Raw genomic sequence first — 13639 nt, 5'->3', positions numbered from 1 at the left:
ACGACATCGAACGACACTTCACTTCCGTGGCATATCCTCAAAGCAACGGTCAAGCCGAAGTGGCCAATCGAGAGATCCTGCGAATACTTCGGGTTCGGCTCGATCACATAGGAGCAAGCTGGGTAGATGAGCTGCCCGGCGTACTATGGGCCATCTGCACAACCCCAAAAGAGGGAACGGGAGTAACACCATTCCACTTGGTGTACGGCGGCGAGGCAGTTGTCCCAGTCGAGGTCGGAGTGGAGTCCGATCGGATCCAAAGCTACGATGAGGACAATGCCGAGCGGAGGCAAATGGAGTTGGACTTGGTGGATGAAGCAAGAGCTAAAGCAGTCGTCCGGCTAATGGCTTATAGGCAAAGAATGAAGCAGAATTACAACGGGCGTGTAATTCCTAGAGCATTCCAGGTCGGTGATCTTGCATGAAAGAAGGTGAAGCCGGTCGGCGACGTAAGCAAAATGGCGACTCCCTGGGCGGGGCCCTTTAAAGTCGTTGAGAAGCTCCGATCGGGTGTCTACTACCTGGAAGATGAAGGCGAACGACGGCTAGATCGACCATGGAGCGCAAACCACCTCCAGTCGTATCGTGCTGGATAAAAGGTGCACCAGTGTAATTCCTTTCATGTACGTTCCGTTCGTATGTATCCTTTGGCTGCAGGATTGAAGATGAGAAAAATTACGAAGAGTCTGAGCGTTATTCGCCGAACGGCAAACTACTAGAAGACCGTCGAGCAGCGACGTTATACTCTAGAGTCGAATCGGCGACTATAAATACCCCTGCTTGAAGACCGTCGAGCGGCGACGTTAAACTCTAGAGTCGAACCGGCGACTGTAAATACCCCTGCTTGAAGACCGTCGAGCGACGACGTTAAACTCTAGAGTCGGACCGACGACTATAAATCCCCTGGCTTGAAGACCGTCGAGAGGCGACGTTAAACTTTAGAGTCGGACTGGCAACTATAAACCCCCAGAAGAGGCAGCGTCGTGTTGAAGCACTTCAGCGAGACACTAGCAGAAAGTCCATGTAAAACAGACAGTCGTTTGACCAATCGACGAAGTTAAGAAATTCCCTGCGGGAAAAAGGTCGAGAGACCGGTCGGCTCAGTTACAAGGAACACCCAGAATGAAAGACTAACGCAGCAAAAGTTGACATTCATTTAAAAATTACTTTTAAAAGTCCGCCGACCGGGTGTAAAGTTACAAAGGCCACTCATTAACATTAAAGTATAGCCGATCGGTAGAATTACAGAAAATACTTCATTCAAGGTAGTTGAAAATATGTTTCGGGATGGTAGTGAGAAGCACTGCATGCTCTGTAGCAGGGATGACCACGGAGTCGGGGAGCTGGCCCTTGGACTTCAGATAGTCCGTAGTAGCGGTGATGGCCAACTCGAAGGCGATGACCAGCCGGTCACAAACCTTCTCCACAAACTCCGCCGAGCGGATGTAGTTTTGCCTTGAGTTTGGTCACCTCCTCCGAGCGGCCTTTCTGCTCTCCTTCTAGCAGCTCGGCTAGCTCATTTACACGCTGCTCCAGAATTCGGGCTTCCACATTCTTTTTATCTAGATCTGCGATAGCGGTGTTCTTCCGAGTGGTGGCTATCTCAATCTTGCGGTCATAGGTTTTGACCTGCTTGTCAAGCTGGTCCAACATGTATGCCTGGTCGGCCGTCTTTTTCCTCTCGGCCTCTAGCAGATCCTTGGTTTTGGCGAGCTCCTTATGCAGCTCGGCATAAGAAGGGTCTCGGGAAGACGACGGGCCGCCCTGACTCTTCAGTCTTCTCAGCTCCTCCTCCACCATCGCCAAGCGGTTGACAACAACAATTTCTTCCACCCATCTCTGATATACAAAGGCATGTTAAAAGGCCGACCGGGAAGGCTACATAAGGCAGAAATGAATCTTACCCCTGTGGACTGCTGCATATGACTGTCGGCCGGCTTGTCGAGTGGTATCATGGCTACACGGGCCCGGGCGTCCGCCCACATCTCAGCGAGGGGCCCCTTGATGGTGATCATATGTTCAGGAGTTGTAGGCTGATCGGACTCGGTCATAAACGCCTTAGTAGGGAGGTGCAAGGTGACCCTAATAGTGCGGCGTCGACCCGGAGTCGTCTGAATGGACACCAAGGGATCAGAGGCCGGGCTGGACATGGTGGACAAAATGCCCGAGCGGAGGACTCGGTGTGGTGCAGGAGGAAGGGAGGTAACCGTCGCCGCTTCGATGGGGGCCGCATGCGCATCCAGCTGAGAGGGAGTCCGGTCGGAGGAGAGCGCCTCGACCAATGGTTCTTTGCCGCGTTGAGAGGCGGTGCCCGCCCGCTCGGACGCTTGCACTGCGGAGGTTGCCGAACGGAGAGGCTTCTCAACTCGCCGTCTTTTCCTGTCGAGCGGGAGTTCGTCCTCCGGATCGGAGTCTTCCTCCCGAACGGCCGACTCCCCTACCTGCGCTTCACTCTCGTCCTCGTGAGAGCTGACCGGAGCAATGCCCAATTGCTCCATTTCCTTGGCAGCTGCCGCTTTGAGCGTGGGCGCCTTCTTTTTCAAAATCTCGAACAGCACCGACTCCATTACGATGTTTGCTGCAAGGAAAGGAGAAAGAAATCAGTTAGAACTCAAGGCAAATGTACAAGTGAAGTTCTTACCAAAGCTGCTCGGGAGCGGGGTTCGGCTCGGACTCAAGGCAAATATATACATCACTCCTTCAGGTAGAAGCTTGTTGATGTCGAGCTTCAGACCTCCGGTCGGGTCTTAAACTTCTTACTCGGGAGAGGTTGGCGGTCCGACCTGCCATTTAGTCTTGAAGGGGAGCATCCGGGAAGTTTTTCTTTCCAATGTTTGTTGGAAGAGGGAAGCGATCAAAAAGACTAAGTCGACGAGCCTAAAAGATAAGTGCGCTCGGATTCTGATTGGAGTAGAAATAGAAATAATAGAAGACTTCCATGAGGAATGTTGTGTATCTTAAATAATACACAACTCCATACTAAAAGTGTTGGGAACCAATTGAGGCGGAATGCCAAAGAAGTTACAAATTTCGACGATGAAGGGTGGAGAGGAACCGCAGATCGAAATTCATCGGAAAATAGATAGTGTCGCGGGGTTATATGGTCGAGCGGAAGGTAGGATAAGATTCGATCATGGATCGAAGGGTCGAGCGTTAATCATGCCGAACGATGTCATCGAATGGCCGGTATCATCCATGCGGATGCTTGACCGTAGTGAGAAGTAGGGAGAGGTGGTGAAGGAGGCTTGAGAGCAAAGGCAATGAGAGCGGGGGTGGGAAGGCTTGAGAGGAAGAGAATAATTGACAATAATTCGGAAAAACAAAAACACAAAAAGAAAGAGGAAAGACAAAGAACCTTACAGAGAAATTGAAGGAAGGAAGAAGGGATTGGATCGCCGAGGAGTCAGGAGCGTGGTCAGTGGGGCAGAAGAGGCTCGACGTGGGCCCCTATGCCGCAAAGGAGAAGAAGGCTAAGGCTATAGGGTTATGCCCGATCATCCCTGAGCGATCCGTCAGTGAACCTAGGCCCACATCGCGGCGTCATTTCAAACCGCCGTCGATGCGTGTGTAAGGAGGCGAGAAAGACGCCACGCGCACGTGGCACTCGGTCGGAGAAGGCATTTAATGAGCCCCATCACGAGAGGCAGCAGCTGTACTCAACCATAATGGCGGAGATTTGCATCCCGAGGACATCATCACATGCCATTGCAGCGCACCAGCCGGCTATATTATAAATACTATACTTGTATTGAGAGGGCTGGACGTCGATTGCTAGACTCAGTCAATCGGACTTAATGCCTCCTTCGACTAGACTTGAGGGGGAGGCATGTGATCCGGTGGTAAGGACGGGGGGATCACTCGTTGGCGGGAGGTCAACGACACGTGGAGGTCAAGGGTCAAGAGAGTCAACACCAAGGTCGTGTCGAGCGGACTGGCGGACTATCCTCGGACATCCGGCCGACCAGGCGCCCGGTCCGGGTCTCCCAGGTGACAGGACAAAAGACAACCCGACCATGGAGCGGGTTTCCGATGCTCAAGGTAAAAGAGTCTTTAAGTCGAGCGGCCAGGACGCTCGGCCGAGCTGCAGGACAGTAATCCCCAATCCCAGCCGAGCACGTGAATAGGGCTTCTTGGAGGACATGAGCGCCGAGCGGTCGCTCCGCTCGGCCCGGGAACAGATAAGAGCGCTAGGAGACAAAAAGGATAGCTGGTAGCTTCATCCTCGAGACACCTGCCGCCGACAAACGGCATGGTCGACGGCCGGAGCGGACAGAATATCGTACGGTAGAAACTTCCACCGTCACATCCGGGATATGCTCGGACGATTGCGGAATGACGTCAGGCGTACTTTTCTGACACAACCTTACTAAGGTATGTTTGGGGAAGCGTGCACGCATCGAGAAGCATGTCCGCGCCTCCCCGGGGTTCTATATAAGGACCCCCAGACTTCACGGAGGTATGCAATCTTAATCACTGTAGCCACAGTAACATTACTCTGCTTCTTCGTTGCCTGACTTGAGCGTCGGAGGGTCGTCGTTGGGAAATCCCTCCCGGCTCGGCTTCTTTGCAGGTTCGCCGGAGGTTCACTTCAACACCAAAGGACACTGGAGAGCGCCACGTCCCCAGCGTCCGTCGACTCAGCGCTCGAACAGGATCATTGGCGGACGAGGAGGCGCGCGACATTTCCGAGGGACGAGAAGTCAGAGCGGAAGGTTGCTCGAGAAGGCCGAAAAATAGGTTCGGGTGAGCCTTATTCTAGATGGCTGAAATCACTCAAAGGAGTGGAGCCGGAGCGGAAGACCCGGATGAAAAGTCAACACATAGTTGACTGGAGTCTGGGCGCCCATACCGATTTGGTCAAGCCAGGGCGCCTTGGCGAGGCACCCATGTGCGAAGGTGGTCCGAGCGCTCGGAACCCTTATAGGTGCTCGAATCAAAATGTTTGTCTAGACCCATTATGCTATTATCCGTTGTGACATGGATAAAGTTTTATTCACACCCAAGTGTCCAAAACTCTTCCAGACGTTGGGAGCAGGGTTATAAATACAGCCCTGATCCTAGTAGTTCATAACAACACTTATAAACAATCTTTTTTCTGTTCTACTTTGTGATCTAATGCTTTAACTGCTGTAAGAGACTTCTCCGCCCGAAGGATTTTGCCCCAGAGTTTTCACCTAAAGTCCTCGACTCTAGGATTTTGCCCAAATTCCTCGGCCCGCCAAGACTTCCCTCAGTCCTCCAGACCAGGACTTCGTTGCCTAACCACAGCTAGAACTTTCCACTTGTCTAACCACAATTAGGACTTTCCTTGCCTAAGATCACTTGGGACTTTCTTATATACTTAGTTCAACTTGTTAAATAACAAGAAACCTTAACTTTGAACCCTTTATCATAAACAAAACATAAGTTCAATTATCTGGTGTTTTATACACCGACATCTTTTAGTCTCAGAAATCCACATAACTTGAAATAAGTCAATTAGACTTGTTTAGGTCTATTAGTGGATTTTGACATAAATCCACTGATGGACATGTTAGGTCTGATGTAATTCATATCATACCCACATTGGGGTTTAGAGTCAATTCTTCCTTATTATATTTTAACACATTTAAGAAGTCGAAATAAGCAACGAAGGACGTCGTTGGATTCCTTGTAGTCTCAGAAATTTACAAGACCTGAAATAGATGCAATCGATGGACATGTTGGGTCTGATATGAATCATATGAGGCCTACATTGACCCTGATATGATTTATATCGGGCTCACATTAGGGATTTGAGTCGATTATTCCTGATTACATTTTAACACATTCGAGAAGTCAAAATAAGCAATGGAGGACATCATTAGACTTCTTGCAATATCAGAAATTCGCATGACGTGAAATAGATCCAATCGGACTTGTATAAGTTCATCAGTGGGGTTTGACCAAAATCCATTGACGGACACATTGAGTTTTGGTATGAACCATATTAGGTCCATTTTAGGGTTTAGAGCTGATTCTTCCAATAATATTTTAACACCTCCGAAGAAACCAAAATAAGCAATAGAGAATATCGTTGAAGTCTTTGCAACCTTAGAAATCCAAAGGACTTAAAATTGATACAATCAGATATGTCTAGATCTATTAGTAGGTTTTGACCATTTGACTCATTTCATGTCTTGTGAATTATAAGACTACAAGGAGTCCAATAATGTCCTTTATTGTATATTTCGGCTTTTTAGGGAGGAAGAATTATGTCTAAACTCCAACGTGGCCTTGATATGAATCATATTAGCCCCACGTTAGGGTTTGGAGTCGATTCTTTCAATAATATTTTAATTTATCCGTATAAGTCGAAATAAACAATGGATGACACCGTTAGATTCCTTATAATTTCAAAATCTCATATGATCTAAAATGAGTCTAATATGACATGCTTATGTTCATCAATGGATTTTGATAAATTTTAGGTTCTGTGAATTTCTGAAACTATAGGAAGTCTAATGATAACCTTCATTACTTATTTTATTTTTTTTAAGAAATATTTAAAAAAAATGTAATAATAAGAAACAATTGACTAATCCTAATATGTTCCTAATATGAATCATAGATCCAACATAGACCTATATGAATATTTATACATACAGATGTTCCTGTATAAAAGAAAGGAAAAAAAAAACAAGATAAAGAGAAAAAAAATAAATTTAATATGATGGGAAGAGCGCATAATTGAATGCGTCTTTTATATTAAAAGTAGCGTGTGCATATTGGGCCAGTTGGAAATCTAAATGGGCTGATAAAATGCTATTTTCAAAATACAAATGAACCTCCCGCCTGTAGGGTAAAATGGTAATTTTACCATCATATAAAAACACAAGACGCACGCAATTGGATTAGGCTGATTCTGTCAGAGTACGTACATATATAATTAAAAAAATATATCTACGAAATCATAAAAATAATTTTTTAAACAAAATATTTCTATTGGGCAAAGTCAAAGGACTATTTTTTTTTAATCGATCGTGATTTTTTAATGAAAAGAACGCCTCTTATCAATTAATACAATTATGCTTCACTCATTTAAATCGAATGAGTTTTAACGTATCGATTTCATGTTGATGCTGAGAACCAAATTATCTGTAACCTAAAAAAATTAAATATTTTTTGAGTTTGGAAATCGCATGATTATGAGTTCCATTATATAATATATAATTAAGATGTGTATTGTATGGTTCAATCCCCATTCAAAGTTATGATCTTTTAAAAATTAAGATTTAATATTCATATTATATTGGTTCAGTAGTTATTATAATTTTTTAACTCTAGTTGAATTATATAGTACACAATATATTAAAATTCTGTTTAGTAATCTGCAACAAATTATTAAGCGAAATCTATAATAACCTCGTTTAAGACTTAAAAATATAATTTAGAGTAATTTGTAAGATTTCAAACCATTATTATCATTCAAAAGTAATTTCCCTAAAAGATAATATATTATTTTATACAGTATGATGTCTTTATAAGAAAAAATAATAATATATTGATTAATCTAGGATGACTGATTTGATACTATAGAATTTTTCTATCGATATCAAGATAAATTAAAAGTGTTGGTGATGAGTAGTCAAGAATCCTAACATCATTTGCCTACACGTCCCATTAAAAAATATTATAAATTTAAATTATTAATATTTGAATAATAACTTAAATATCCTATTACTATATCATAATTATAAGAATAAAAAATAATAAATCTAATTAGATTTATTGATTAATCCTGAAATGATGGATCTAATTTCATAAAATTTTCTCTTTGATAATCAGAACACCATGCGATCAACTCAAAATTTCAATATCTTTTGATTTTACATATAAGGTGTTTAACTAAACTTATTAAAAATAGCTTAAGGTGTTTAACTAAACTTATTAAAAATAGCTTATATGCTCGTACAATTTATAAGTTATTTTAAAAGTTTATAAGTTGTTAGATCTTATTTTAAAAATAAATTATTAAATATTTGGGTAAACTTATTACAATCAACTCAAAGGTATTGATGTGTTTGGTATTATAAGATCTTTTTATTAATAAAATTATCAAAAAGGATATAATACTATTAATAGAGGATTTTGAGATTTTTATTAATAGAGAGTTTTGGGTGAATTTTTACACCAGAGGATGAAATTTGGAAAGAGATATTGGCCAAGAAGATGACACAACGTTGGAAAAGTCGACAGAGATAAAAAGATATTAGACTTATAAAAATTGATGGAGGATAAGATGAGGATTTATGAAATTATATAAGGATATTTTAGAGAAAATAATTATTAAAATAAGATTTTTTTTAGAAAAGTATGATTTTTCATATTTTTTTTAAAACAACTTATAAGCTCTAGAACAACTTATTTTGACTTATAAGTTGTTCAAAAAAAATTTTATCAAACAAATTTGAAGAGTTTATAAATTTCAAAACAACTTATAAATTATTTTAGAGAGCTTATATAAATTCAGTCAAACACCCTCTAAATTAGGGGTGATCACGGATCGGGTTGATTCGATTATTGTGGTAAAAAACTATCCGGTCCTACTAGATCAGATAATGCAATATCAGGACCTACATCCGATCCTATATCCAGCGGTTCTTATGTATCAGATATCTGACGGGTTGTCAGTTATTTGGATATCTGACCCTATATCCAATGAAATATAAAATATAAATATAAATACAACAAAAAAAAATTAAAATGATAATAGGCATTACTCATTATACGTTGTAGCAGCTAATCAAAAATAGCTACTATAACATGTAGTAACTTATCGACAGCTAATCAAAAATAGCTACTATAACATGTAGCAACTTATTGACAGCAGCTGCTATAACGTATAGCAGCTTATCAACAGTAGTTGCTACAAGTAGGGGTGATCGCGGATCGGGTTGGTTCGATTATTGGGATAAAAAACTATCCGGCCCTATTAGATCAGATAATGCAATATCAGGACCCTAAAATCGGTCCTATATCTGACGGATTATTTTTTTCGATTCGATTCGGGTCGATATAAGCGGATTGGTCGATTTGACGGGTTGACTGTTCATCCCTACTCTAAATATATTATAGTTGGCATTAAATCATAAATACGAAGATGATTTGACTTTCTTCGCATAATTTGAATTCACTGTAGGTTTTTAATCGTGCTACAAAGTCCATATTAATGGCTTTAAAGGATGCGAGTCATGCGACCATTTCTTCCACATCGTGGTTGTCCTTGCAGATCATCAGTCCACGACACGTGTTCTCCGCCTCTCCCTCCGCCTTCCTCTCTCCCTCACCCTTCACGCTGTCTTCTTCTTCTTCTTCTTCTTCGTCTTCACCTTCGACTCTATCTCCGCCCTCGGCTTTGTTCCCAAGCTATCTATCGCCTGGTATAAGGAAGAAGCCTACTCATCCAGCCTTGCTCCATTTTGCAACAGCAACAGCAAGAACAATGGCGCTGGCTTCCTCGCGTGGGAGAATGGAGCCCCTGCGGCAGTGGAAGGATCAGGACACCAGCCCCGAGAGGACCAAGGTCTGGAAGGAGCCTAAGCCCAGGAAGGTCGCTGTCGTTTACTATCTATCCTCCCGCAGTGGCCAGTTGGAGCACCCCCACTTCATGGAGGTCACTCTCTCCTCCGCCGACGGCCTCTACCTCCGAGGTATGCTCCATGCTCTCCGCCTAATCTATGGAAAGCCCCATTGTTCTTTGCATGAGATTTGTTGTTTTCTAGATGTGATCGACCGCCTCAGCTTCCTCAGAGGCAAGGGGATGACTAATTTGTATTCGTGGTCTTCTAAAAGGTGTGGCTGAATCGAGATTTGCTACGCTGATTTTGGTTTCGTCTTCTTATTGGATTGAGAATGTTTCAGGAGCTACAAGAATGGATTCGTGTGGCACGACCTCACCGAGGATGATCTGATCCACCCGACGCATGGCCATGAGTACGTTCTCAAGGGTTCTGAGCTCTTCCAACCTCTCGCCTCTCCCAGCTTCCAGGAAGACAGTGCGGCAGTTCCTGCCTCCGAGAAGCCGCTGCAGGTTCCCAAATCCGTGCACGACGATTTCGAGAGCTTGCAGATTAGAAGAAAGAGGGCGCCCTGGGGCTCCTTCGACCTCAACGAATACAAGGTCTATAAGACCGACCTGACGGCCGACGCATCGACGCAGACGGACGACGGGAGGAACAGGCGGCGGTCGGCAGTCCCGAGGGCGGAAGAAGAGGGTCCACCGACCACGGAGCTGGAGCCGGAGGATATCTCACCTCCGCTGTCGTCGTCGAGTTCGGAGACTCTGGAGAAGCTAATCAAGGCGGACGGCCGTGCCATCACTGCCGTCGCCGCTGGGTCCGAGGGCCAGGGGAGGACGGCGGGGACATCCGCGAGCGGGCGGATGCGAACCTCGACCGTGCTCATGCAACTTCTCTCGTGCGGCTCCATCAACACGAAGGACCGCCACGGCCTCTCGGTGTCGACGCAGACGCCAGCACAGAGCAAGCAGGGAGCGGCTGCTCGCGTTGGGTCGGGTTCAGGCGGCAAGAAGGAAACGGACGGATTCACCGACGGCAAAGAATACTTCAGCGGGAGCTTGATCGAAACCAAGAAGGCGAGTTATGGCCGAGACGAGTTCCCATGCCTGAAAAGGTCCTCTTCTTACAATGCCAACAGGTAAACTTTCACAAGGATCTTCCTTTTCGTCCTCAACTCTACCAAACATTTGCTTTAGTAGTCGTTTTTGATCAACAAAATAGATTGAAATATGTTTGGATGGATCAATGTTTCCTCGATCTTGATTGAATATAATATACCACACAACACCACTGAATAGTTTTACTGCCAAGATGCTGAAGCTGACCTCTCAGCTAGAAGCTGTGTACTATAGCTCTGATAGGAATTCCTGTTTATGGAGTTCAGATCCTCTGCGCCCGCCTCCCGTGCGCCCTCTGCGCCCGTCGCTACGCGACAAAAAACCCACGCGCTAAGCACGTGCATTTCTCCGTTTCAGTAATAAAACCCAACTCCAACGCACACATATCGCTTCCTGCTGATCGATCTGTTGACCGATCAGCAAGAATGCTGATCGGTCAGCAGACCGATCAGCAGGAATGCTGATCGGTCTTGCTGACCGATCAGCATTCCAGCAGGATTTTCATACGCAACTTACAATGTTATCTTTCTCACTGCAAGACTAGGCAACCTTCTGCAAGGTTACAAGTAGCTCGATCGATAGGGGCTAATGACTGAAATGAGGTTTCCTTTTTCTCTTCCAGCTTGATCTTTTCCTTCGTAGACTCCTCTAGTCCAAGGGCCCCAAAGATGTAGTCTTCCACTTCTTTGAACCTTGCCTCCGAAAGAGAGACCTCAGCTAATAGCCTCCAAGCATATTGCTCTGTTGCCTCTTCGAAGTCTTTCTTGCGCTTCAGCACCATATGCCCACTGATCTTCCACACAGCAGGGTTCACTTGAGTCTCTAGGATCTCCTCACTCACTTCGCCCAAGGCTTGTTTTTCGGCATAACACTGCAAGAATGATACGATAAATAATACCTCTTTATTGACTGATAAATCTAAGAGCTATATTTTGAATATGACTAGTAAGTTCATGTGATCAATAGAAGTTTACCTGGGGAAAGAGAAAGATCCTCCAGCCTGAATCAGAAATAAGAACATTAAATGGGATATTGTTCTCTTGAAGACACTTGCAAGACTTGGAAACTACATCAGATAAGTCTTTCAAACTAGTTCCTCCCTCGTAAACAAGGCCCCTCACTGGATAGTTCAGCAATAGTGAGATCTTCACTCCACCATGGCACAGCAGACCTTTAGCAATTGGAACTCTTTGAGTAGGAGCTCTCTCCACAGGAAAAGGCATGGACAAAAAAGAAAAAAAAAAAAGTTAATAAAGCAAATCCTGCTGGAATGCTGATCGGTCAGCAAGACCGATCAGCATTCCTGCTGATCGGTCTGCTGACCGATCAGAATTCTTGCTGATCGGTCAACAGACCGATCAGCAGGAAACGATATGTGTGCGTTGGAGTTGGGTTTTATTACTGGAGCGGAGAAACGCACGTGCTTAGCGCGTGGATTTTTTGTCGCGTAGCGACAGGCGCAGAGGGCGCACGGGAGGCGGGCGCAGAGGATCTGGACTCGGTCGAAAGAGCTACTGTCAGACATTCCTTTGCAGCACTCTGGTCTTGTCTGCAGAAGCACAGCCTTTTGCTCTGCTTGTTAAAGAAGAGCTGAAGTCACTGCAGTCGAGTCCATTTAGCTGGCCTCCTTTGCCTTGTTCTTGAAACTTTTCTATGTTGCCATTTTCTAACAATGGATGATAAGAGAGGTAGTTGGATGCTCATTACCTTCTCTTTATAACAACTTGGGCATCTAGCTGAAACTGTTTATTAAGCTTTCAATTTACATGGCATTATGCTAAAAGATTAGCCTACAATGTTAGCAGGAGGCACAAAGGCACAATGGAAAGGGAGTGAGGCAACCACACCAATCTCACCCAGCTCTCTCGGAAGCAAATGGATTAACAATGAGCCCAAGGAAGGAAGAAGAAGAAAAAGAACAAAGTTACAAAAAGAACTCTAAGATAGAGACTGGATCCGCCTAAAAAGACCCAAAGAAACATATAGTACTTATGGGTGAAGAAGGCTTTCTTTTGCCTTCATGATTAAGGCACGTAGTTAAGCGGCCGAGGGAGGAATTTTAGGAAAGTTAAATGTTATTTGCTTCTCCAAAACCTCTCTTTGCGTGCATAAAGAAATGGCACTGAATCCTTTTTTTTGTTCATTGAGAAGCTCAAATTTTATTGACTCTTTTCGACTTGTCTCTTTCTCTTTACGTGTTTAGCCCTCCGTTTTGGTTCGTTTGGTAGCTTACACAAGTCAATGTATGTTTGTCTTCTACTGGTTGCTGCCATTATATTTTTATAGCTGGTGAAAAAAAAACCAGAGGTTTATTTGTCTACTGGAGTGTTACTTTTTTGAATTTATTTATTATATAGCAACAAAATTATAAATTTGCTAGAAGCCAGAGAAATTTTAAAAAATGATTTAAGCAAAAATCAAAAGGCAGATAAACTCAAAGGGATGATTTTATTTCAAAAATACCGTTTAACTCAGTGTTGTAGTAGTTTGAAGCTTCAATAACTGGTACAACGTGAACAGGTTATCTAATAACTACTAAAGTATATTTAAGGTGAATTTTGGATTTAGAATAGTAGCAACTACCTTATAATTTTTATAATTATTTTAAAATTATTTCGATAGAGTTTACATAAATTTGATTAAGTTTTTAAATTCTAAATCTAAATTTTAAATTCTAAATACTGATAATTTTTATATAATACCATGTAAATCTTAAATTATAAATCCTAATTTATCTTAAATATATTGTAACCGCTATTGGATACTTGTATAAACTATTTGATAGCTTGCACGCGTTGTAATAGTTATTGGCAGCTGAATGAACAGATTAATTTCTAGAAGAATGCAACTATATATATTTTTAAATATTTTAATCTATCTAATAATTCAATACTATCTAATCTATCTAGCTAGATGTATGTTAATTGTTTTATTAAAATTATTAAATAATTTAGAATATCTAAATTTTAAAAATAAGTCCGA

The 13639-nt window shown here is 43.1% G+C and overlaps 2 protein-coding genes across 4 annotated transcripts; one reads left to right on the top strand and one right to left on the bottom strand.

Annotated features, from left to right (window-relative positions):
• The first annotated feature begins 9234 nt into the window (after positions 1 to 9234).
• Positions 9235 to 12836, top strand: LOC122018487 (protein SOSEKI 5-like). 2 transcript variants are annotated; one of them, XM_042575818.1, is made up of 4 exons: positions 9235 to 9671; positions 9744 to 9813; positions 9883 to 10677; positions 12463 to 12836. In XM_042575818.1, exons 1-4 carry the CDS (start codon positions 9464 to 9466, stop codon positions 12491 to 12493), a joined length of 1104 nt encoding a protein of 367 aa, XP_042431752.1. In that variant the 5' UTR covers positions 9235 to 9463; the 3' UTR covers positions 12494 to 12836. The 2 variants fall into 2 exon arrangements, with proteins under 2 accessions (XP_042431752.1, XP_042431760.1); XM_042575826.1 differs by lacking the exon at positions 12463 to 12836 and having other exon boundaries at positions 9883 to 10910.
• LOC122018501 (GDP-L-galactose phosphorylase 1-like) lies at positions 10946 to 11948 on the bottom strand. 2 transcript variants are annotated; one of them, XM_042575845.1, is made up of 3 exons: positions 11632 to 11948; positions 11174 to 11528; positions 10946 to 10964 (listed from the first exon to the last, which is right to left on the bottom strand). In XM_042575845.1, exons 1-2 carry the CDS (start codon positions 11878 to 11880, stop codon positions 11187 to 11189), a joined length of 591 nt encoding a protein of 196 aa, XP_042431779.1. In that variant the 5' UTR covers positions 11881 to 11948; the 3' UTR covers positions 10946 to 10964; positions 11174 to 11186. The 2 variants fall into 2 exon arrangements, with proteins under 2 accessions (XP_042431779.1, XP_042431771.1); XM_042575837.1 differs by lacking the exon at positions 10946 to 10964 and having other exon boundaries at positions 11170 to 11528; positions 11632 to 11947.
• Positions 12837 to 13639: the final 803 nt, after the last annotated feature.

The sequence above is a fragment of the Zingiber officinale genome, chromosome 1A (assembly GCF_018446385.1).
Source record: "Zingiber officinale cultivar Zhangliang chromosome 1A, Zo_v1.1, whole genome shotgun sequence".
Lineage (NCBI taxonomy): Eukaryota > Viridiplantae > Streptophyta > Magnoliopsida > Zingiberales > Zingiberaceae > Zingiber > Zingiber officinale.
This window is presented reverse-complemented; position numbering and strand designations above follow the sequence as displayed.

Bases quoted from the DNA above. Each gene is read 5' to 3' on its own strand.
- LOC122018487 (XM_042575818.1), top strand. From the start codon at position 9,464: ATGGCGCTGGCTTCCTCGCGTGGGAGAATGGAGCCCCTGCGGCAGTGG. The intron at 9,814-9,882 runs GTGTGGCTGAAT...AGAATGTTTCAG, and splicing joins TATTCGTGGTCTTCTAAAAG to GAGCTACAAGAATGGATTCG. The intron at 10,678-12,462 runs GTAAACTTTCAC...CAATGTTAGCAG, and splicing joins TCTTCTTACAATGCCAACAG to GAGGCACAAAGGCACAATGG.
- LOC122018501 (XM_042575845.1), bottom strand. From the start codon at position 11,880: ATGCCTTTTCCTGTGGAGAGAGCTCCTACTCAAAGAGTTCCAATTGCT. The intron at 11,529-11,631 runs GTAAACTTCTAT...TCATTCTTGCAG, and splicing joins GGATCTTTCTCTTTCCCCAG to TGTTATGCCGAAAAACAAGC.